The sequence below is a fragment of the Elaeis guineensis genome, chromosome 3, assembly GCF_000442705.2.
Source record: "Elaeis guineensis isolate ETL-2024a chromosome 3, EG11, whole genome shotgun sequence".
Taxonomy (NCBI): Eukaryota; Viridiplantae; Streptophyta; class Magnoliopsida; order Arecales; family Arecaceae; genus Elaeis; species Elaeis guineensis.
In genome coordinates, this window is record NC_025995.2 from 104,243,598 (window position 1) to 104,269,603 (window position 26,006).

Below are 26,006 nucleotides of genomic sequence, written 5' to 3' on the forward strand. Positions count from 1 at the left end.
TCCTCCTTCTCTGATGCTGATGCTTGCAGGAAATGTTGGAAAATGGCAAGGCATCTTTAATTGTTTTATTTTTATTTTTTTAATTTTTTATCTGCTAGAGTTCTGGGTCAATTAATAGAACAAATTAGGCATTACCTTGTAGATTCTTCATAGATTTTTTTTTTGGCCTGCTAGAGTTCTGGGTCAACAACAAATTAGGTGGATCCTTGTAGATTCTTCATAGAAATTAACATTCTACATGTGCATACCACATATAAACTTGTTTAAGTATGCATATTTAAACTGCTAGTGTTTATTTGCCAACATCTAGTAAGCCTTCAGAAACATATGTAGTTTAATTTGGCTGCTAGTGAAATGGACATTAAGGTGATCTATTGAACTGATTGACATGTTAAGCATCTCTTTTGGAATCCATGAATCACAACTCAACGTATGTTTCATGCCTGCAGTTTCTCTAAGTCAGGTCATTTGAATGCTATTATGTTAAATATCTACATATATAAAAGGGAGCCACAAACATCGTTAACTGGATCATAAATTTGAAGCCAAGTATTTTTCCTTCAATGATTATGACCTCTGCTTGATTCTTCTGTCTCAGGATTGCAATATTACAGACAGTCTGTTCTCTCAAAAAGGCCCACACTCAGTTCTTTATGCTTTGTTTATTTGGTTGTAGAACCAGTAACTGTTGTCTGTACTTAATTTCCTCTGCCAAGTAGGTAGTGGTTCAAATACATGTGAAATGCCATGTCTTCTCAATCGCACTAGGGGTTGTGCTTCGTTTAGTCAAATTATAAAAGTTGCAAGTTTTTCTGTTAAGTTATTTCAAATAGTTCCAGTTATTCTCATTTTTTTCATCAAAAGCCTTTTTCTTCCTGTCCTTGCTTGATGAAACATACTCATTTTTCAAGCTTTGAAAAATTTCTTGCAAGCAATAATGATCCCTAGCTGTCTGGATGTTTCAAACCATAAGCATGGACTATCTTCTTCTAGCTTTTCAATATCCAGAATTTGCCAAGTTTCTTCCAAAGGTTGGTGATCGATGACTTTGGACCTTTTACTGTTCCAAATTTTGAACTATGGTCCGTCATTTGCTAGGGACTTTTGAAGCTTGTAGTGACATCTAGTTGCTTATAACAAAGAGTTCAACACATACTTGCTTTAGTTTCTCGAGGAACGACACCCTTGGTCTTGTCTTCCATTAATTGTTAACTTTCAAAAATTCTTTGATCAGATGGTAGTGATCAAGTTGTTTTCATGATAATCTAGAATAGAACTCTTTGATTCCCCCTCTTATTTCCAGATAGTGGGACATATTAATTGATTTTTGTGACAATATTTTATTGATTGCCAGATTATCCTGTCTGAAGGCATTATTCCATATCGAGCTTGTTGGTCGATTTTTTTCAACAAGGGAACTTGTGGAGCGCAGGCGGTTGAAAATTGCTAGTAAACAATAATGGCCAGGTGGGTCCATCATGGAATCTGTTGGGTGTAAAATCTCTCCAATCGAAGTTCGTGTCAGGAGTGATCCCTCAGAAATTCTACCGGCGTTCGACCTTCAGCAGTAGGAAGACTTCGTTCGGACTCCTACGGGAGTCGGACTCCTACGGGAGTCGGACTCCATCTCCAATTTCAGCAGCAGGAAGACTTCGTCCGGACTCCTACGGGAGCCGGACTCCATCTCCAACCTCGACAGCGGGAAGACTTCGTCCGGACTCCTACGGGAGCCGGACTTCATCTCCAACTTCGACTACAGGAAGACTTCGTCCGGACTCCTACGGGAGCCGGACTCCATCTCCAACCTCGACAGCGGGAAGACTTTGTCCGGATTCCTACGGGAGCCGGACTTCATCTCCAACTTCGACTACAGGAAGACTTCGTCCGGACTCCTACGGGAGTTAGACTTCATCTCCAACTTCGACTACAGGAAGACTTCGTCCGGACTCCTACGGGAGCCGGACTCCATCTCCAACCTCGATAGCGGGAAGACTTCGTCCGGACTCCTACGGGAGCCAGACTTCATCTCCAACTTCGCCTACAGGAAGACTTCGTCCGGACTCCTACGGGAGCCGGACTCCGTCCCCGACTTCAGCAGCAGGAAGACTTCGTCCGGACTCCTATGGGAGCCGGACTCCATCTCCAACTTTGACTACAGGAAGACTTCGTCTGGACTCCTACGGGAGCCGGACTCCGTCCCTGACTTCAGCAGCAGGAAGACTTCGTCCGGACTCCTACGAGAGCCGGACTTCATCTCCAACTTCGACTATAGAAAGATTTCGTCCGGACTCCTACGGGAGCCGGACTCCATCTCCAACCTCGACAGCGGGAAGACTTCGTCCGGACTCCTACGGGAGCCGGACTTCATCTCCAACTTCGACTACAGGAAGACTTCGTCCGGACTCCTACGGAAGTCGGACTCCGCCCCCGACTTCAGCAGCAGGAAGACTTCGTCCGGACTCCTACGGGAGCCGGACTCCATCTCCAACTTTGACTACAAGAAGACTTCGTCCGGACTCTTACGGGAGCCGGACTCCGTCCCCGACTTCAGCAGTAGGAAGACTTCGTCCGGACTCCTACGGGAGCCGGACTTCATCTCCAACTTCAACTACAGGAAGACTTCGTCCGGACTCCTACGGGAGCCGGACTTCATCTCCAACTTTGACTACAGGAAGACTTCGTCCAGACTCCTACGGGAGCCGGACTCCATCTCCAACCTCGACAGTGGGAAGACTTCGTCCGGACTCCTACGGGAGCCGGACTTCATCTCCAACTTCGACTGCAGGAAGACTTCATCCGGACTCTTACGGGAGTCGGACTTCATCTCCGACTCCAGCTACAGGTAGGCTTTGTCCGGGCTCCCACGGGAGCCGGACTTTTGTCCTGAACTCCTGCTGAAGGTCTCGATCGAGATTCCTCGACAAATGATCCCCATCCGGACTTCTGCGGAAATCAGACTCCAACCGAACTTCGGCCACAACTCTACCCCACTCCTCGCGGCGGATCCTACGCGGCTCCATCACTCCCTGACAGGCCATAGTAACGGCCACAACTTTACTCCACTCCCCGCGGTGGATCCTACGTGGCTCCATCACTCCCTGGCAGGCCGCAGCAACGGCCACGATTCTGCTCCACTTTCTGCAACGGATCCTGTGCAGTTCCACCACTCCCTGGCGAGTTGCGACAATGGACGTCGCTCCACTCCCTGCAACTGATTACACGTGGCGAGCCATGGTGACAGCCACAACTCCACCCCATTACTCTTCATGATAAATTCCTCCTAGCTCCGTACGGCCCACGACGAGGTGATGATAAACAGTCGCTATCAATCCTTTGCTCCCCCCGCCTATAAAAGGGGGACCCCAGATACATTATTCTCCAAGCTCTTATTTTTACCTAGAAACTCTGTTAAAATTTTCGTTCGAGCACTCCATTCTTGTTGAGGTAGAGAACTGACTTGAGCGTCGGAGGGTCTTGTCGGAGCAACCCCACCTCCGGTTTAGACTTCTTTTGCAGGTCCCGACGGTGACCGCGACTCCCTCGACTCCAGTTTCTCCGACGCAGGCGGATTTTTGCACTAACAGGATTGGCGCTAGAGGAAGGGGGCGTGTCTTTGCAGTACCCTTGTTCTTAAAGGACCGCTCAACGGGACCGCCTCTGGTCATCCTCTCCGACATCCACTCCTTCCCCCACTAGATCCTCGCCCGATGCCTTCTCGCGAAGCATCCACACGGCGACCCACGGCCTTCGCGGCCAGATCTCAAGCTTCGGCCTCGCCTCCAGTTTTCCAGGCCCCACATCCTTCGGCAACGATCGCCGGCATGGAGCGGTCAGACAATCGGCCTCCGACGGATTTTGCCAACATCATCTCGGGAGGATTCCGACAGAAAGCAACCAACGTACTGGCCGTACCCCCCAAGCGACAAAAGATTGAGGAGCCCATAACCTTTACTGAAGAAGATGCTCAGGGAGTCCAATTTCCTCATAACGACGCGGTTGTAGTTTCCTTGAATATAGTAAATTACGACATCCGCCGCATTCTTGTCGACAATGAAAGTTCGGCCGATATTTTATTCTACGATGCCTTTTCAAAAATGTCCATCCTTGACGGCCATTTGAGGCCGATTACCTCCCTTCTAGTAGGGTTTATCGACGATGCTGTCCCGGTGGAGGGAGTGGTGACTTTGACTGTAGCTGCGGGTCGATATCCAAGACAATCCAGGGCTCTGGTGAATTTTCTAGTGGTGAAGGTGCCGTCAGCCTACAACGCAATCCTCGGCCGACCTGGCCTCAATGCTCTCCGAGCCATCGTGTCAACCTACCATTTGAAGTTGAAATTCTCTACCAACCAGGGGATCGGAGAGGTCAGAGGAGACCAAGCCCTGGCTAGACACTGCTACAATATAGCCTTGCAAAGAAGCGACCAATCCGACCCCTGTCCAGTTGATGGGCTGGATGCCTGCGACGACCTCACTGAAGAGAGGGGCGGCCTAATCGAAGATCTGGTACCGATCCCTTTGAACGACGGGAATGCGGAGCATGTGGCGATGATCGGCTCCAACCTGGGGGAAGAGGTGCGGACGCGTCTCATCGATTTTCTACGAAAGAATGCGGACGTTTTCGCTTGGGTTCCAGCGGACATGCTGGGGATTGACACGGAAGTCATAGAGCACCATCTGACCGTCGATCCAAAGCATCAACCGATGAAAGAAAAAATTCGAGGTAATGCACCAGAGAGGCAGAAGGCGATAGCCGAGGAAGTGGACAAACTCCTGAAAGCCGGATTCATTAGAGAAGTCAATTACCCTGATTGGATTTCCAATGTTGTCCTAGACAAAAAGGCAAACGGCAAATGGAGGATGTGCATAGACTTCAAAAAGCCGAACAAAGTCTGTCCAAAGGACAGCTACCCTCTGTCCAGAATTGATCAACTGGTGGACGCGACCTCGGGCCATGAGCTCCTCACCTTTATGGATACATTCTCCGGCTATAATCAAATCAGGATGGTACCGGAAGACGAAGAAAAGATTGCTTTCATTACTAACCGTGGCCTTTACTGTTACAGGATCATGTCTTTCGGCCTAAAAAATGCAGGCGCAACCTACCAGTGTTGGTGAACAAAATCTTCAGGGAGCAGATCGGCCGCAACATGGAGGTCTACGTGGACGACGTGCTCGTAAAAAGCAAATCTTCCATGAACCACGTCACCGACCTCGAGGAGACCTTCGACGCCCTCTGAAAATATAAAATGAAGCTGAACCCGACTAAATATGCTTTCGGAGTGACCTCAGGAAAGTTCCTGGGCTTCATGGTATCGGAGCGCGGAATTGAAGCCAATCCGGAGAAAATTCGCGCCATCCAGGAGATGGCCGCCCCAAAGTCGATAAAAGAGGTTTAGCGCCTTACAGGGAGGGTAGCAACCCTGAATTGCTTCGTCGCGAGGTCGGCCGAACGGTGCTTACCCTTCTTCCAAACCCTCAAGCAGCCAAAGAACTTTTGTTGGACCCCTGAGTGCCAACAGACGTTCGAAGAACTAAGGAGCTACCTCTGCTCACCTCCGCTGTTGGCGAAGCCAGAGCCTGGAAAGGAACTGTTTTTATACCTGGCGGTCTCTCCCATGGCTCTCGCGGCAGTCCTTGTCAAAGAAGAAGCAAAAGTCCAATGGCCGATCTACTACGTCAGTCGCGCATTGAGAGACGTCGAGACCAGGTATACCAAATTAGAAAAACTGACTTACGTCCTGTTGATTGCAGTCCGGAGGCTCCGATCCTACTTTCAAGGGCACACCGTAACGCTGCTCACCGACCAACTGATCAAGGCGATTCTGCACCGGACGGATGCCTCCGGGAGGATGGCAAAATGGACGATCGAGCTCACAGAATTCGACATCAACTATCGATCCAGGCCAGCAGTGAAGGTCCAGATATTGGCAGATTTCATAGTGGAGTGTACTATCCCAGAGGAGGTCGAACCTGAACAAGGTAAAATTTACGGCCTGAAGTCCCGACCGAACTCCCCCAAAGAAGAAGCAGATCCCTCTGGTTGCTTTTGGGCCCTCTACGTGGATGGGTCTTCCAACATGTCAGGCGCAGGCGCGGGCCTGATCTTGATCAGTCCAGAGGGAGTCGTCGCGGAGTACGCTCTGCGCTTCGAGTTTCCCGCAACAAATAATGGAGCAGAATATGAAGCTCTGATCGCAGGACTGAGGATCGCCAAAGAGTTGGGAATAGATCGGCTCCAGGTCCACAGCGACTCCCAACTAGTAGTGGGACAAGTCAACGAAAACTACGAAGCGCGAGAGGACAGCATGGCTAAATATCTTGAAAAGGTAAAGGAGCTCGTCCCCGCCTTCAGCAGCTTCAACATCAGGCAGATTCCGAGGTTGGAAAATACCAGGGCCGACCTTCTCTCCAAGCTGGCAATGCTGGCTCCAACCGAATTACCCAAGGGTGTTCTCTTTGAAGTGCTCAAGTACCCGAGTACGGAAGAATCGCGGCCCGTGTTGGAAATTGACCACGAGCCCAGCTGGATCGACCCACTGATAACATATCTCGGAGACGGGGTTCTCCCCCAAGATGCGAAAGAAGCTCGGAAGCTCCGAAATCAAGCCTCCCGGTACATCCTTTATGAGGGCAAGTTGTATAAGAGATCATACTCTTTGCCCCTTTTAAAATATCTCCGGCCTTCGGAAGCTGACTACGCCTTGTGGGAGGTGCATGAAGGAATCTGCGGAAGCCATCTGGGGGCTAGATCTTTATCCCACAAGTTGCTCCGCCAAGGATATTACTGGCCGACGATGCATCATGACTCGATTGAATACGTCAGAAAGTGTGACCGATGCCAGAGATATGCCAACATCCAGAGACAACTCGCCACCGAGCTTACACCCTTGAGTGTCCCATGGCCTTTTGCGCAATGGGGGATGGACATCCTTGGACCCTTTTCCGTGGTGTCGGGGCAGAGGAAGTTCCTCCTGGTAGAGATTGACTACTTCACCAAGTGGGTCGAAGCCAAACCACTGGCAAAAATCACAGAAGCTAAAGTGCAAGATTTCGTCTGAAAGTCAATCGTTTGCAGGTTCGGTCTGCCAAGAACCCTAATCACTGATAACAGACGGCAGTTCGCGGGAGCAAGATTCGCCGAATTCTGTGAAGATCTAAATATCTCCCATAACTTCACATTAGTAGCCCATCCTCAGGCGAACGGCGAAGCTGAAGTGACCAACAGAACCCTACTGCAAGGGATCAAGACAAGGCTTGAAAAGGCGAAGGGAATTTGGGCAGACGAACTTTATCATGTGCTGTGGGCGTATCGAACTACCCAAAGACTGCCCACGGGGGAGACCCCCTTTGCTTTAGCCTTCGGAATGGAGGCTGTTATCCCAATTGAGCTTAAACTCCCGTCGGCGCGGGTCGTGGCATTCAACGAACATCACAATTCGCAAGGTCTTAAAGCCAACCTCGACTTACTGGAAGAAAAGTGGTAGGTAGCTCAAGTTCGGATGGCAGCCTACAGACAGAAAGTCACCCGCTATTATAATTTTCGGGTCAAGAATAAAGCCTTTAGAGCAGGAGATCTAGTGCTTCGACGAGCTGCTGTCTCGTAACCTCAGGATCGAGGGAAGCTCGCCCCAAACTGGGAAGGCCCGTATGAGGTCAAAGAAGTGGTCCGGTCCGAAACTTATTACCTCAAGGAGCTCGGAGGAGCAGACCTCCCGCGACAATGGAGCGCGAAAAACCTACGAATGTATTACCGATAACTTTATTTTAAATAAAAGTTGCATATCTATATGTCTCATCCCTTGGCACAAGCCTATATCGATAGGACAGTTAAAACAAATCGTGTCGGAAGCAGGAGGAGAACTTCATCTCAACAAAGTCGAAGGCTCGATTCTCTTTGGACCGGACGGGGGGAGAGGCCAAGCAACGCCCATATGTGCCCCCACAGCCTTGTTAGGGACAGGAGGAGAACCTCGTCCTAACTTGAGCAAAGTCGAAGGCCCGGTTCTCTTTAGACCAGATGGGGGGAGAGACCAAGCAATGCCCATATGTGCCCCCACAGCCCTGTTAGGGACAGGAGGAGAACCTCGCCCTAACTTTAGCAAAGTCGAAGGTCCGGTTCTCTTTAGACCGGATAGGGGGAGAGGCCCTGCAACGCCCATATGTGCCCCCACAGCCTTGTTAGGGACAGGAGGAGAATCTCACCCTAACTTGAGCAAAGTCGAAGGTCCGGTTCTCTTTAGACCGGATGGGGGGAGAGGCCCTGCAACGCCCATATGTGCCCCACAGCCCTGTTAGGGACAGGAGGAGAACCTCGCCCTAACTTGAGCAAAGTCGAAGGCCCGATTCTCTTTAGACCGGATGGGGGGAGAGGCCCTGCAACGTCCATATGTGCCCCCACAGCCATGTTAGGAACAGGAGGAGAACCTTGTCCTAACATGAGCAAAATCGAAGGCCCGGTTATACCTAGACCGGATGGGGGGAAAGGCCCGGCAGTGCCCATATGTGCCCCTATAGCCACGTTAGGGACAGGAGGAGAACCTCGTCCTAACCAGAACTAAAACCTGTTACGGCATAAATAGGGAAAAAACCTCCCCCCGACACCAATTAAGGCCTAGTCATTCAAGATCAGATGGAAAAAAGGGGACCTTCCCAGCGACCCCTTCGCAAGAAGACTTCATTCGGACTCCTACGGGAGCCAGACTTCGCCCCCGATGCTAATTGCAGGTGGACTCCGTCCGGACTCCTACGGAAGCCGGGCTTCATCCCCGACTTCGACTACTGGTAAACTTCATCCGGACTCCTACGGGAGCCAGACTTCGCCTCTGACTTTAATTGCAGGTGGACCTCGCCCGGACCCCTACGGGAGCCGGACTTCGTCCCCAACTCTGGTTGCAGGAAGACTCTGCCCGAACTCCTACGGGAGCCGGGCTCCCGCAACCCCACCAAGAGCAGAGGAAAAAATCCCACTCGAAAAAGAAAAAGAGGAAAGGGGAGAGGAGTTAGAAAGGAAAGCGATGGACTACGTCAGTGACGAATGGAAAATAAACAGCATCGAAGATGCAGAGAACCTCGTCTCAGTAGGGATTGGAGTTCTTATCAAGAACCCCAGCTTTCTCTCAATGCAAGTCCGAGATAAGACGACTTCCTCAGGGTGACGAGAAGCTCAGACCTCCGAGCTCGAGCCCTGATGGGGGGCGCCAAACCCGAGCGGCCCCAGGCAAATCTGCGGCCATGGATGAAAGGACGGGTCGATGCGATGGCAATCGGATACCCCCGAACGACGTGAAGGCCGAAAGAAGCTCGACAAGCGACAATTTAACACATGAGTAAAAGAGGTAGTAGAAAATTTTCTTCTCATATTATTTATTGAATATGCATTATAGAGCCATCAAGGCTGAAGAAGAAGGATAACTGGAAAGGCGAGCCGACGTGGCAACAACCAGTAACCTCCGGACGACACCGAAAAAAAAAAAAGAGAGAAAGAGAGAGAAGGGAATACAATAATAACAATGGTAAAGAAAAAAAATTCGGCAGGCAGCAATTCGATGCAAGGTGCGGACGAAGTAACAAAATTTCCTTCTCATTTTTTGATTAACAAGATGAACGTTACAAGACCCGGAGGGCCAGAAAAAGAAAACATTACTACAAGACTCGAAAGGGATACACCGGAGACCACTTCAAGCTGTCGACTTCTCTTCCCAGTTCTGTCCTTCTCAGCAGTATTTTTCAGTGCGTGTGATAAACCTCTCGTCCCCCGCCTCGTTCCGCTCCATCGTCGAAACCCCAACCCTAGGGGAAAAAGGATGGGATAGAATTCAGGGGGCAGCGAAGGCAATGACAGCGACGACGATGACCTGCTTCAAGAAGAACCGAAAGTACCCCGGAGGCCGCGATGGCGTCGGAGGCATGCGCCACCACCGTGTGCTCCACGACAACCACCGTCCTAGGTACTCCGACAAGGTCGGCATGCGCTACTTCCACCGTCCCCGCAACAAGTTCTACTGCCCCACCGTCGGTGCCGACCGCTTCTGGTCCCTCGATCCCGACGACGTCAAGAATCCCGTCACAGCTTGTGACGACAGCTCTGCCCCCTTGACCGGTGTCGTCCCGTTCAGCTACTCCGAAATTCTCAGGCGGAACGCCCTCACCGGTTGTCCTCGTTGTTAAACCTCTGTTGTTGAAGAAATTCTCCCTCGAGCCCCCTTTAAGGCGACGGGAACCCTCAGCGACAGTTTGACAACCGGAGAACTTGCAGGCTGCTGTTCTCCTCCTCACACTCTTCCTGGTCTGTGGCATCCTCTTGAGGTTGGCCTTCGGGGCGGAGGCCCCGACGGGAGAACCCCTCGGAGAGACTCGGGGGACTGAAGACGGCGGAGAGCCGACGGAGATGGCAAAGACTGGTGCGAAAGATGCTCGGAGTCGAAAAGGGCACCGATGGAGTGGCTGAGTGGCTAAGCTCTCAGGCGGAAGAAAGGTGTCAACCCTCAAGCGAAGTGAAGCCTCTGAAGGAAAGGCGGGGGCTTAAATAAGCAACGGGGCCTGGTGCAGTTATGGTGGCAGATATCCCCAGTCAACCAGTGCCCGCCACGTGTCCCACTCATCGCGGCATAGGGCTGACCGTTCGCGGACCATTATGGCGTGACGCTTAGGATTATGCCCTGGTGGGAGTTCCGAAAGGACTCTTCGGATCGTCCTAATCAAAAAAATGCTCCAGCACGCGCGCATTAAATACCAAGATTTTCGAGGGCGGTCGTGTGCAGAATTCAAGGAAGCGACTTCGGCTGTGAAAATTTTCTGTACTTCCTTCGATCGAAACTCGAACTCGAAAGTAGGGGGACTGGTATTGGGTGTAAAACTCTCCCCAGCCGAAGTTCGTGTCAGGAGTGACCCCTCGGAGATTCTACCGGCGTCCGACCTTTAGCAGCAGGAAGACTTCGTTCGGACTCCTACGGGAGCCGGACTCCATCTCCAACTTCAGCAGCAGGAAGACTTCGTCCGGACTCCTACGGGAGCCGGACTCCATCTCCAACCTCGACAGCGGGAAGACTTCGTCCGGACTCCTACGGGAGCCGGACTTCATCTCCAACTTCGACTATAGGAATACTTCGTCCGGACTCCTACGGGAGCCGGACTCCATCTCCAACCTCGAAGCGGGAAGACTTCGTCCGGACTCCTACGGGAGCCGGACTTCATCTCCAACTTCGACTACAGGAAGACTTCGTCCGGACTCCTACGGGAGCCGGACTTCATCTTCAACTTCGACTACAGGAAGACTTCGTCTGGCCTCCTACGGGAGCCGGACTCCATCTCCAACCTCGACAGTGGGAAGACTTCGTCCGGACTCCTACGGGAGCCGGACTTCATCTCCAACTTCGACTACAGGAAGACTTCGTCCAGACTCCTACGGGAGCCGGATTCCGTCCCCGACTTCAGCAGCAGGAAGACTTCATCCGGACTCCTACGGGAGCCGGACTCCATCTCCAACTTCGACTACAGGAAGACTTCGTCCGGACTCCTATGGGAGCCGGACTCCGTCCCCGACTTCAGCAGCAGGAAGACTTCATCCGGACTCCTACGAGAGCGGACTTCATCTCCAACTTCGACTACAGGAAGACTTCGTCCGGACTCCTACGAGAGCCGGACTCCATCTCCAACCTCGACAGCGAGAAGACTTCGTCTGGACTCCTACGGGAGCTGGACTTCATCTCCAACTTCGACTACAGGAAGACTTCGTCCGGACTCCTACGGGAGCCGGACTCCGTCCCCGACTTCAGCAGCAGGAAGACTTCGCCCGGACTCCTACCGGAGCTGGACTCCATCTCCAACTCTGACTACAGGAAGACTTCGTTCGGACTCCTACGGGAGCCGGACTCCACCCCCGACTTCAGCAGCAGGAAGACTTCGTCCGGACTCTTACGGGAGCCGGACTTCATTTCCAACTTTGACTACAGGAAGACTTCGTCCGGACTCCTACGGGAGCCGGACTTTATCTCCAACTTCGACTACAGGAAGACTTCCTCCGGACTCCTACGGGAGCCGGACTCCATCTCCAACCTCGACAGCGGGAAGACTTCGTCCAAACTCTTACGGGAGCCGGACTTCATCTCCAATTTCGACTGCAGGAAGACTTCGTTCGGACTTTTACGGGAGTCGGACTTCGTCTCCGACTCCAGCTACAGGTAGTCTTTGTCCGGGCTCCCACGGGAGCCAGACTTTTGCCCTGAACTCCTGCTGAAGGTCTCGGTCGAGATTCCTCGACAAATGATCTCCATCCGGGCTTTTGCGAAAATCAGACTCCAACTGAACTTCGGCCACAACTCTGCTCCACTCCCCGCGGTGGATCCTACGCGGCTCCATCACTCCCTGGCAGGCCGTAGTAACGGCCACAACTCTACTCCACTCCCCGCGGCGGATCCTACGCAGCTCCATCACTCTCTGGCAGGCCGCAGCAACGACCACGATTCTGCTTCACTTCCTGCAACGGATCCTGTGCAGTTCCACCACTCCCTGGCGAGTCGCGACAACGGACGCCACTCCACTCCCTGCAACTGATTAAACGTGGCGAGCCATGGTGACAGCCACGACTCCACCCCATTACTCTTCATGATAAATTTCCTCCTAGCTCCATACGGCCCACGATGAGGCGATCATAAACAGTCGCTATCAATCCTTTGCTCCCCCCCGCCTATAAAAGGGAGACCCCAGATACGTTATTCTCCAAGCTCTTATTTTTATCTAGAAATTCTGCTAAAATTTTCGTTCGAGCACTCCATTCTTGTTGAGGTAGAGAACTGACTTGAGCGTCGGAGGGTCTTGCCGGGGCAACTCCACCTCCGGTTTAGACTTCTTTTGCAGGTCCCGACGGCGACCGCGACTTCCTCGACTCCAGCTTCTCCGATGCAGGTAGATTTTTGTACCAACAGAATCTATTTTACTTATCTATCAAGAATTATAGGAAATCTCTTTTATTCCTTAACCTGACAAGTTTTAGTCCCTCCTTTCCGAGATCGGGGGAACAGAGCTAAATAGAATGCTTATTTGTTTCTCAAGTACGATGACAAACTGGTGGAAACTGGTAAGCCTCGACTCTGCCCAATTCTAAGCAACATGTAACTCTGGTGTGTGAGCCACACAGAATGTTCAGGTGGATTTTTGTGGCTGATACGTCGACCACTCCTAGCAAAGAGTGTTAAAGTAGTGAGTTTCCCAAAGAGAAGAATTGACAGGCGAGTGAATAATTGAAGGTTAATTTATAGGCTGTTTAGATGCCTGGGCTCTTGAACTGCTTATCTTATGAGCATATTAGTGTTGCAGATACATGCAACTGCAATCCAATCAAAATTCTCCAGTCTATACATTGCATCCCAAATGTTAAGGTGCAGCAGCGTACTAAATTGTTTGAAGCAAACATGGGGAAAGAAGGAAAAAAAAGCTTTAGATATGCATGGCTGCATGCTGTGACATATGAATTATGTCCACGGTTGAGTGGATATGGATGGTGGGGGCACTGGAATGTGCAAGAGGCCTGTATGCCAAGGCCGAGCTTTGGACTGTTGGAGCTGTCATGTTGATGGGTTAGGCTCTGTCATGTTTTTTGTGCCGTCATGGTTGTGTCACGTTGATGGGTTGCTCAAGCTCTACTCAATCCAGTTCAGAATTACAGTTTCTCCCTTGGCTTTTGAGCTACGTGAGCTAGCTCTCGTGCCAAGCCGGAATTTGTATTTTTTTTTGTTGGCAGGCTGACTACTGTTTGAAACTGGCTCGTCCATTAGAGAAGGGAGGCTATAAGATGTTGCTTTGTGCTCGGCTCATTTTCTAATCGGAAACTTTTGAGTGAAGCATTGAGCTGAGACCAAGTCGTTTCAAAAAAGCTGACTTATTTGCTGTGGCGGAGATTGCGGAGTGACGAGAAGCAAACAACTTGTCCAGCCACGTCAGTTGGCCAGGCGAGCTTGGTCATGACAGGCCAACTACTACAATGAAGCAAGCATGATTGAAGTGGTTGGTACGTTGCTGAAACAGAGAAAAGCTCAAAGAGGCAGGCTAGTTCATTGCCCCCATTTGATATGTTGCACGGTCCCAGCAGCAAGGACCATTCCTTTTGGGCGCAAAGGACGTAGAAAAAAAAAAAAAAATGCTCCAGGAGACAGGCCGGTGCATTGGTTTGCTACACTGCATGCATGGCCACAGTGGTAGCCAATTCATCCCTGCTTTTAAATCTGGAGGAATTTAAGCAGGAAGAAATAACTATCTTTTCTAAGTTTCCTCTACTTAAGTATCCATTTAACCTTGCCCATTCTGATAAGGGTATAAGGAAACATTGGATTCCATCTTCCTACCACGGAAGCAAGCAAAATGTGTCAACTTTTCGAGGGCTGGGTCTCCGGTGCTCCACGGTGGCAGCGGCACTAGCAGCAAAACGAGACAAGATGCTGCGAGGACCCACCACCCACCAACCCTACGGAAGCACCACTGGAGCGGAATAAAGTCCATCCGTCTGGAGACCTCCATTGTGAGCTGAGGTCGTCTCATCAGCTCATTCCTGAAATTCTTGGCCTTGGTACTTTTTTCACTCTCACGTATTGAACGCCGGGATTAAAGGTTTCACGGATGGTAGAGATGCATCCCAATCATCATTGGGTTATTCTCCTAATAGTAAAAATTTTATTCAAATGAACAAAATATCTTGATTTTTCACTTTTTTTTTTTTTCATTAGCTAAATGATTCTTAGAAGTTTCTCTGATACGAGAATCATTCAATGACAGATGGATTTAGTGATTTGTGAATTTTGCTATTTTCTTCCAGAAGTATTCATGGATGGCAAATCTAATTATGCTGTTAGCTACTGGTGGTTATGGGGACGCTGCAATGCTGCCTCCCATCTCATGCTTTCTTTTGCCGGAATAAATGATAAATATATTAATAAGTTTACCAATTTATATTTCTTAATTTTTATTAGAAATTATTTAAACTCCTCCTTTTCGGACCGTTAGTGAATTCTCCGCATATTACATTAATATGGTAAAAAACTGATAATTACATTGACCAAAGATTCTCTTAAACATTTCAACATTCTAGTTTTTGAATTATTGTGCGTCCATTTTTATATCCAACAGCAACTACACATAAATTGCTTGTTCTGAATTGAAGAGGAACATCCAAAAAAAAAAAACAATGCATAATTTTCCAATAAGACGAAGCACACCATGTTACCAACCACCAAGCTACATCAGAAGTCTATACCTGTTACTCATTACCTAGGAGAAAAAGAACAATTTCAAAAGTCTGTTTTAGAAAGGCAGACATGACCTTAGTTAAACACAAAGATTCTCTCACATACCTAATTATTCGGTCTTGCTTCCTATACTCCAGCTCACAAAACACAAAAGTATGTTCACACTAGCCCCTAGTTTAACGAAGACAAAACCATTGTCAACCAGCCGCCTGATCTCTGAAGACTAGAAAGTAGTCTCCAGGCCTCAGAATTTTACCACCAGAGCATAAAAACAATCAACAAGGACTTGAGGTCCAAAGATGCTAAAACAGAAACTGGAATACATTTTGAAGATTGATGCTTTTACATTATGCAACAACATATTTGCAAGGATCAATCATACAGGCACATTAGGTGTACCACAAGTTTTTGCAGAGGACCCAGATTCTACACAAACTGCAGTAACTATAACATACTGACAAAGATTAGGAGAGAACCTTCAGTGGCAAGCCGAATGAAAATTTTCATGTAAGCTGAAACTGAGCTGGCATTCTGTTCGATTTTTGTGGAATATTTGCATGATGGAGCAAGTCCAGACTAAGAACTATCAGCTTGGTATTTGAACCTCTACAAGAACCAATTTCCATGTAAGCTGAAGAGAATGATGCTCATACATCCACCTGTTTCCCAGATTTTCTCAGCTTCTGGTAGATAACCTTTCCAGAGTATCACTGACATGCCTCACTGCTGGTCTCTTTTCAGGGTTGAATTGAACACAAGCCAGAGCTATCTTAAGCACTGCAATAATCTGATCTTCTTTCTCTGGTTCCTTGGCTAAGAAGGGGTCTAATACATCGAGAAGGGGTTTCCTCTCATCAATACAGAACTGGACCCATCGAACCAAATCCATTTCTGAATTATCCATTAAAACCACAGGAGACCTCCCAGATATCAATTCCAGCAAAATCACTCCATATGAGTAAACATCCCATTTTTGTGATGGTTTTAGAGTAGTAAAGGCTTCAGGAGCTTGATAGCTTAGTGCACCACTCATGATGGGACTAACTGCAACATCAGAGATTTGATTCTGTGGCTTTTCTGTTGACTGCATCATGGGGGATTCTCCTGCTATGTTTGCAAGGTGCCCGAGTCCAAAATCAGATATGTATGCTTCCATTTTCATATCTAGGAGTATATTATTGGGTTTGAGATCTCCATGGACATACTTCTTTGGGCTGAATTCATGCAAAAAGGCTAAGCCCTTGGCTATCCCCTTCATGATTTTAAGCCTGGCATCCCATGACAATGGTGAAAAATTAACATTTCCACCCGTTCCTGAAATCAGATGCATAAGAGCACAATAATCAGTATAATCACTCAATATGCATCCATGGTACATAAAGAAGACATAACAGTGCTAGTGTTTGTGGTGGTGGTGCACTAACCAGATGACTGAAATAAGATCAATTATAGTTCTATTTAACCCACGTAACCCAAGAACAAATTTCAATTTCTCATAGTAAAACATGTCTACAGCCTTAGCTTCCAAAAATAATTTATTTATTTACCTATCTATGTTGGACAATCAAGAACTCAAACACAATTGAGTTTACTACAGTAAATCTTTTCTAACATTAATCATGTATAATTTTTGCAATTTACTCATACACTAAGGCTATAAAATAAGAAAAACTACGATAAATCTGCAAGTAATTAAATCGTAGACTTCCTACACTAAGCAAAGCATAAGAATTTAAAGCAAATTAGATGTCAATATAGTCTGTGTGCTCACCATGAATTGCAGCAGATAGGGTGCCATTCGGTATGTAATCATATATAAGAAGTTTCTCTTCGATCGACCAATAGTATGCTCTTAGAGCAACAATATTGGGATGCCTGACCTTCGCTATAGCTTCTACCTCTGTTTGGAATTCTTTGAACCGTTGAGATCCTCCTTCACCCAACCTTCTCACGGCCAAGGTAAGTCCCTCCTCCAGCACAACCTTGTACACGATGCCAATCCCGCTCTTTCCCAAAACAAAAGCAGAAGCCTTTAGAAGCTCATCCAGGTCAAACTGCACCCGATGATCTAATGGTATGAGATCAATTTGCTCAACATTATCTGACTGCTGCTCTGATTCATCTTTCCTAAAACACACACATTTCTTGCCTCCCTTCGAACCCGTATTGGACTTCCCACCTTCTTCCTCACCATTAGAAGAAACTGCCATCTGGTAGCAGTAAAAGAACACCACCGCCATAAGACCAATTGCAACAACATCACTCACGACAATCGCAATCACAGCACTTTTACTCAAGCCTCTGTGGTTGCTTTTCTGGCTATTGTTCGCTTCTGATGCTGGAGGTGGGTAATTTTTTGGCAAAGATGGTAAGGTTGAGGGAGAGCTCCCAGGTGTGCCGGAAGAACAAGGATTCTTCAATGGTGTGCCACACAGGCCGGGGTTTCCAATAAATGCTGTCGGTCCTCTGTTCACCAAGGCCCCATTCTGAGGTATTGGACCACTGAGATTGTTGTATGTGAGATCAATATAGACCTTCTCCGGCAAACTCCCGAGGCTCGTCGGAATAGCACCAGAGAAGACATTGTGCGAAAGGTCTACTGTGCCCTGAAGGCTTGAGAGGTTGCCAATATCACTAGGAATTGAACCATTCAATCTATTATACGAAAGATTAAGCTTTTCCAACCCAGCCAAGTTGCTTCCAAGACCGATTGGGAGAGAATTTGTGAAGTTATTGTGGCTTATATCAAGGCTCTTCAGCCCCTTGCACTGGAAGAGAGCAACTGGTATGGAACCGTTGAGCGAGTTGTCGGAAAGGTCCAAGTTTTGGAGGTAAAAAAGCTTGCCAATCTCGGGAGGGAGAGGCCCAGACAAGGAATTCCCAGAAAGCACCAAGCTTTGGAGCCCTCGGGCAGCAAAGAGACCGGGGGGCAGCCTCCCCTGGAGCCTGTTGCTCCTGAGGTTGATGTGCCTGAGGGAAGGGAGGGAGCCAAGAGAAGAGGGAAGGGAACCCAAAAGTTTGTTCTTTGGGAGAGCTACGGAGACCACCGCTCCTTCCTTACAAGTTATCCCATTCCAAGAGCAGGGGTCCAGACTAGAAGAGTTCCAGTTGGCCAGGGATCCTTCTGGGTCCTCGCTTATGGATGCCTTGAATGAGAGAAGGGCAACACCCTCTTCATTTAAGGCACCCACAGGGAAAATATAGGTACTGGAGAGCAAAGAGAGCACCCAGAAGGGAGTCAGTATGGATGGAAACCCCATGAATGGCGAGAGACGTTGGGAAAGTTGGAAAACAAAACACTTCTCTAATCTCTACAAAGCCTAGAAATGGATACAAAGAAGGGGAAAATAAAAAAAATTTCAGCTAGTTCTTGAGCTTACCTCTGCTGTGCTGAGAGCCCTGAGGGAAGAGGAAAGAAGGTTTGATAAGAAAAAGGGTGAAGATGTAAGAGCAAGGGAGGGTGGGCGGCCTCCCACCATACCAGTAAGCACTTAAGGCGTCTGCGTCTCATCAGTCATGGCTCGAGATTTTCCAACGTGGCAAGGGGTTGGGGGGAATATTTGGGACAAATTGAGCGCAATGTTTGCATGTGATGGTGGGTCGGGGGTTGGTCCGTCCGAACCGGAGGGTATTGGGGCTGTGGGCCAAATCCTGTAACCCGGACCGTTGGAAGTGACAGGCTCCCATGGCACGCATCCAAGGAAATCTTTCCCCTTTCTCTGCAAATAATTCTTTCTTTCTTGAAGACTCTCCTCCTTTTCCTTTTCCTTTTGCAAGTTTCATCCGTACACGGTGGTCCTGGTCCACATGCCTTTTGAGTAACGTTTTGAGAACACCAAGGGCTCCGACGGGAAAAGTAAGGTAATTACCTCTCAGTAAAAAAAAAAAAAAAGTTACAGAACTGAGTTATCTTTTCATTGTACCTTGATAGATGGTTGATGAGCTCCCTCATAGCAAATCTAAAGCCTCTATTGGATAAGGGCTCCAAATCTTGTGCGCTAAAATTTTGCTCTTGGATATATCAAGAACTGTGAATGCCTTTCTTTGTTAGGCTTGGAAGGTCGGCGTTGTCGGTGCAATCATTGGCATTATCAAATTGTGGAGGGATGGAGCAACTAGGCGGGCTGAATTGGCCCAAGTTTGAAAGAGAGTCCGAATGGCAGCATTGCATATCTCCAGTGTTCAAATTGGTCAGGTGGACGCAAGTAAACAAATATGACTTCCATTCCACCCTTTAATACTCTTCGACTTCCAGTCACCACAGACTGATACTTTCCTGCGGGAGACCATCCCTAGCAATAACTATCAAAGCTTGTGGGACTGCTGGGGCCGATTTATTATCCCAAAGCTGAACTGAATCGACGATTTGAGCCATTAGTAACTTTGCGCGACTTGGTGAACAGAATTTTTCCCCCCTAACTTCTCTTCTTTCAGTTCATTATCCTCAATGGGTTGGGCTGAGTGTGGGGGCGGAGGGGCAGCAGACATTGCTTCGGTTGCCGGTTTGGTGCATGAGAGTTCTTAATAGTTCATACAACAGTGTTATGGCAGAACAGATGAGAGGTCCATATTTTTTAAGTACAAATTGGTGGAAATCTCGAGAATAATTGCATAAAGAAATCAAGTTTATGTGGAACTTTGCTCTCTAATGCAATTGACAATGGCACAGAATATGCCCACCTTTATTCTCTTTGGAGCAGGACAGCGTGGAACACGTCCACTATGATGCCCTGGAAGAAGTACTGTATCTAGTTTCAAGACTAAGCAACCAGGCTTTCCACTCTATACCTTGCTGACATCGGTTGTAAGTATTGGAAAGTCGAACACTCCCTAGCTTTCTACAAAGGCACTTCACTAAAGATCTACTTGATCTATAAAATATGTATCATGAGATATTTGGAACCAGAAGAAAAATGCAATGATGGCCCCCTGTTAGAATTGCTCCTGCATGTTGTGGCAGGGAAACACAGTTTAAGGGGTACGTATGATGCTACAGGTCATTGTAGAATGTATTGAGTCGGTGCATCTTCAAGTAGTTGGACTCTGATAATTAAGTTGCTATATGATAGACAGATAGAGCCTTTAGGTAACAAGAGTTCTTGTTAGTCTTTGTTTTTTCCCCTTCTTTTTTTTTTTTTTTTGTTTTTGAATGTGGTCATCACTCGAGTTTGAACCTAACTATTCCTTTGGAGAAATGGATGAACTAGCTGCGCTACCAGCTATTGGCATAGGAAAGCCCGCCGAGATTTTTCCAAAGAGGATCCATGCTTTGTTCAAATTGCAACACGCATGTCTGATTATAAAGCTTCACCTATCCGAAAATAAAGTCTCAAATTTTAAACTACTAGGCTATCTGCTTTATTTGTTGCAATTGGAGCAATTAATGTCCAACTAAGCAAGATCAATTCACTTGTTTCACGGTTACTGTGTCACATCCCGAACCCAACATTCGATTCGGATACGTGATGGCCGCACACTCTTTAAAGTAAGCCCTAAAGAATATGTAAGGCCAAAAATAATTCCTTACAACCTCAACATCCATAATATCTAATTTCAATAATAACTTGTAAAACTTGCATAATTACAATTGAAATTCTTTTAATCCTCTAATCAGATATCATGACATTCTATCTATTTATCTGCTCACCCGCAATCCAAACCATAGTCAATCATGAGCGTCCTGTATCTCTGAGAAGAAAAAGAAAGATAAAGGGGTGTGACCTTTACAGTCCAGTAAGAATTTTCATATCATACTGATATAATAATATAATCTGAAAATAAGAATAAGTAATAAAACATAAAATCCCATGTTCAATATCCGGAATAATGCAAACATCTATAAATTATCTGTCTTGTCAAAAGAGATGCATCATCATATGTTAATGAGTGAAATACTTTTGTTCGATAATTATTTTATGTCTTATCTTTCATTTTTCTTTTCATAATTACATGATTTTTAACCTTTTCTTTCTGGTTCTGGACTAACCAAGTCTGTACCTCAGTCATCATCCGAATCAATTTTTACTTAAAAGCCTTTCAAGACTGTCCCAAGATGAGCTCCTGACCGGCTGTCCTACGTACGAAAGTCCGTGAGAGGCTGTCCTAAGCATAAGCTCCTGGTGGGCTGTCCCAGGTATGAGCTCCTGACCGGCTGATCCACATATAAGCCAGTGGAGACTGTCCAAGGCATAAGCTTCTGGCGGGCTGTCCCAAGCATAAGCTTCTGACGGGCTGTTTCACATGACAAAGCTAATCCAAACCATATCTCTTTTTTATTTAATCATTATATGTTGATTTCACCAAATCAATTCTGATTTACATTGTGATCAAATAAGATATGTCATATCCATATAATAATACCATCAATCATTGATACATATATATTGACATAATATACTCATGCTCAAACATCGTATAAGCAAATAATAGTATCTCAGATATAGCAAATTCATCGATTTCAAATCCAACGATGCAAAATCAATGATGCAAGACCAATGGTAAAATAACATATATAATGATGATCATGTACAGGGATTCTTACCTTTATCGATGACCGATCCAAATACAGAAATCAATATTCTTCTTTGATTTATGAATTTTTTTAATAAGATATTCCACTCATTATCTTATGCAGACAATCGTATCTCTTCATGACCCTGATAAAAAATAAAAATAATATATAAAGAAATTATCGATAATCGATCCTAATAATATAAATCCAGGACATCTCCTAGGATTAACCAAAATTGAGATTTGTCTAAGTATCTGGATCCTCCACTGGTCCACAAGACTTTTAGAGAGAGAAAATCCATGAAGAGAGAGAAAATTCTAGAGAGAAAAAGTAGAGAAAGAAAGTGGAGAGAGAATCTTCGTATCCTTCAGATAAAGCAATCATGATCGAGATCATCAGCGGTCATATCAGGGTGACTCAATATGGATTAACCATGATCGATATTATAAATTTCAAATAAGGATCAGGCTGAAATCCAATCTACTGCATGAATTTTGAAGCAATTTTAAGTCATCTTATTTTCATCTCAAGTTTATCTTAGGGTCCGTGATGAAATCAGAGAGAGAAAAAGATCTTAAAGAGAGAAAATTTAGAGAGAAAGTAGAGAGAAAATTTAGAGAGAGAAATTGGAGAGAGAAAGATAGAGAGAGAGGAAAGAAAAGAGAGAGAAATTTCTCTCTTTCCTTCTTTTTTTTTTTCTATTTTTTTTTATTTTTTTTCTATTTTCTGTTTTCTTCTTTCTTTCCTCTTTTTTGACTGAACAGAGGAGGACCATAAGGGAAACAGGCTTGGTGGCTCGGCTCTTACGAGGGGCGGCGGTGTCTGATCGACGGCAACAGAGTAAGGAAGGCTGGCGGCAAGGTTCGACCGGCGAGAAATCAAGAAACAATCGAAAAACAGAGTACCACCCCTTTCTCTCTAGTTTTTCGATCATTGGCCGGTCGCCGGCGGCCAAAACCTCTAGGAGAAGAGGGATAGAGAGATAAGGATCCTATCCTAGGGGTAAGACACCGCAAATGATGGCACTGGAGGTCGGAAAAGAGGAGGAAGGTGGCCTGACAGAACAGGGGTTCACTCTTTTCATGGGTTTTCTGACGATCCCGATGGTCGACGAGAGTCTAAAGCCATCGGGAGAAGGAAAAGAGGGAGAAGAAGAAAAATTGAAAACTTACCTGAGCTCCGGTGGCCTTTCCGACCTCCGATTTCTGACGAACACGAGAAGAGGATGCTGCGGCTTCCACGGAGAAAAGAGGAGGAATTGAGCTCAACGATCACCGTGCAGGCTCTTGAGGGAGGGGAGAGGCTTGTTTATAGAGGGTCCTAGAGCTCCAGTAGTCTTAGGACTCTTTTCCATCCGGAATTCATCGGAGAAGAAGACTCCCATCGAGAGTCTTCTTCCTATTTTCTTTTTTTTTTTTTTTGTATGGGCTTTGAGCTTTTATATGGGCTTGGTCCAAGGCCCAAATGGGCCGGGTGTCACATATTGTTTCTTTTGCCTTCTATTGTTTCTTTAGACCACATAAAGAAGTTCCTTTACAAGATTTTTTTCCCCCCTCTAAACGCTTCTGTCAAACCCAGAGTAAGAACCTCTTGGCTTTGGCTGCCAAAACAAACTGATTCAGACTTATAGTCAAAACCAGAAGAGGATAATATTACATGAATGTGAGGGTTATGATGTGGCAAACTGCAATATACTCTAATGGTTGAACCCCTCTTCCATTTGGAGGATGTTCTAGGTTTGAAATTTGGCAAGTGTTTACGCAGAGATTTCATCAGAATAATTTTTTGTCAGCACTACCCACCAGTGTAACCACTATGGGCCTCGCGTTCAATGGAACTAATTGATGTCATTGTTGGAAAGCCTTTTTCCAACCTTTCAAAGGTATTTTTAAGACATCAAGTGCGCCTCCCATTGTCCAATGTTGGTGGACCGGCTTTCCATCCTTAAAACTTCTTGTTGGGCTTAGATTTGAATAACCGAGTGCTTTGAAGACCACCGCCCCACCTCCATCAATTTATTGTGGCAGGACAATTCATGAACTGTCCAAGACAATAGAGATTGTTGTTGGGGAATCCAGCAAGACTTTTCTGCTCGAGTTGGAATACTTCTATAGAATTTGGCATCTGTTTGGCGGTTGGATATAGAATATAGGAATGATTGCATAGAAGCATTTTGATCTAACATAGGAGAGGAACTAATTGGAGTACGGAACCTTCAATTCTGGGGGGTTTCTCCTTGGAAAGGTGACAGGTGGGTCAGAGTAGGTTAAAGTTCCAAATCATGGTAATTCTGATTATATACTTTCAACATAAGACAGGTTCTGGTACATTTTTCAGATTCAACAGTTCAAAGGTATGGTTGATTGGTAATCATATTCTGCTAGTCCATCAGCATGCATACATGGAGCATCACCATAGTGCAATTATTGATTCCTTCCTTAAAATTGCTTGAAATACAACGTGTATGGCAAAGTTCAGTTGATTAAAAAGTTTTTTTTTAGTGGAAATGGAATCAATGAAGACAAGGTCTTCAATAGCCAGTGCTTTCTTAATAATCAAAAAAGGAAGAAAGATAGTGCGTGGAGCTCTCCCAATTGCAATTGTTGTACTTCGCAAGGATTGATTAGGAGACTGGACCTCTGGTCAAGGAACTTGAGCTAATCAATATTACATTTGTGCTCTCTGACTTGATCACTTTTTTAAATGTTGGGTGGATGCAAGCATTAGACTGCAATCCAACAATGTTACTCTATTTATTTTTATTATTATTTTATTGTTGTTGATGATGGTGATCTGAATATATAAAAAGCCTTTCATATTTAAACATAGACTATGTAGAGATACCTTATATTTAGATTAACACTGGTCTGTAGGTTTTTTCTTGATTTAAAGGGTTTTTCTTATAAATTCTATGTTTGTATTGATCTTTGTTTTCTCTTTTGTTTTGTGTCTTGCTGCAACAAACTAGCATCTCTTTCAATATCCTTTTTTGAGAGGCATATTAATTAGTGGAGCTAAATATAATTTGTTGTAATTTTAAAATATGAGAATTCTTATAGGCATATATTTGGTCCTATACCAATTGTATATTAGAAAACTCTTGGATACTCATTCAGGACTAAGAAATTCAAATAACATGTTGTGAATAGCCTTTTTAGATGAGATCTAGGAATGCTAAATAAAATGAAGCTAACTATGTGCAGATTAGATTGTTAACTACAATTTTGATAGCTATAATAATGTTGGTTGTGTTTGGCATCATTCTCTAGTATATGAAATCAATTATAACAGATTGAACATGTGGTCTCAATAATTTCATAAAATAAGAACATGAATAAGTAAGACCGTGAATACCCGAAGTGTTTAACAACTTCATTTTTTTTCATAATTCCAGTAAATATTTTAGATAACTAAATAATTTTCCTTATATCAATCAATTTAGAAGATGACTTGTAGGCATTCGGGAAGGTGTGTTATTTGCAGTCATCCGCCGTCAGGATCGGTGAATCATCTTTTCTCCAATTGCCATTACTTCTTATCAATTTGGAAGGCTGTATTCCCTACTCTAGGAGTTCAACATCCACGATCTTCATTTGATGATATGTCTTTTCTAAAACAGCTCAATCAACTATCCTGATACTCTTTGCTGGTATGACAGTTGTGCTGGAAGGAAAGATGCTCTTCCTAAATAAACAGAATTCTATTGCCTCTACCGTAGCCAAGGGTCTTACTCTTGTCAACGATTGGTCTTCCTTTATGCTGTCATAACCTTCTGTCTGATTTGAGAAAAATTTGGAGCAAAGTTAAGTCTCAACCTTATCTTTTTCACATCCATAGCCGAATCAATCTGTTGAAGTGAAGGCTAAGGAGCCGATTTTTCTGAATTGCCCAATGCCTTATCTACTGTAGTTTCTGTTAATGCGAAAGGACCTGTGCTTACCTGATCAGCAAAGTTCACAGTCAATCGTGTCAGTTAGTGCACGCAGTCCGAAGAACCTGATCCTCTGGGCCCTCGTTTTCGAGCTGTACCAATCCAGTATGTTTTCTGCCTTACACTACTGTGCTAAGCATCAACCTGGTTTCTCCGTTTTAAGTTCTTTTCTCTGGTCATGTATGCAGTGTTTAATCTGAGACCCTTATGATGGTGAACAGCTCTTAAAAAAAGCTGCTCACCTAGTTGTAAGTAGTGTTTTCCTTCACTAATAAAAGCTGGGTAGCTATTGCCTCCTTCCCCCTCAAAAAAAAGAAAAAAAAGGG

The 26,006-nt window shown here is 46.0% G+C and overlaps 1 protein-coding gene across 1 annotated transcript; it reads right to left on the reverse strand.

The window, feature by feature from the left end:
• Positions 1–15,524: 15,524 nt before the first annotated feature.
• LOC105041270 (receptor protein kinase-like protein ZAR1) lies at positions 15,525–18,915 on the reverse strand. Its single transcript, XM_019848891.2, has 3 exons — positions 18,619–18,915; positions 17,010–18,445; positions 15,525–16,552 (listed from the first exon to the last, which is right to left on the reverse strand). Exons 1-3 carry the CDS (start codon positions 18,747–18,749, stop codon positions 15,915–15,917), a joined length of 2,205 nt encoding a protein of 734 aa, XP_019704450.1. The 5' UTR covers positions 18,750–18,915; the 3' UTR covers positions 15,525–15,914.
• Between the last annotated feature and the right edge of the window lie 7,091 nt (positions 18,916–26,006).

Excerpts from the sequence above, each read along its gene's own strand:
- LOC105041270 (XM_019848891.2), bottom strand. The coding sequence starts at position 18,749 with ATGAGACGCAGACGCCTTAAGTGCTTACTGGTATGGTGGGAGGCCGCC. Across the intron at positions 18,446-18,618 it reads GGGCTCTCAGCACAGCAGAG|TACCTATATTTTCCCTGTGG; the intron begins GTAAGCTCAAGA and ends TTTGCTCTCCAG. Across the intron at positions 16,553-17,009 it reads CCTATCTGCTGCAATTCATG|GAACGGGTGGAAATGTTAAT; the intron begins GTGAGCACACAG and ends ATCTGATTTCAG.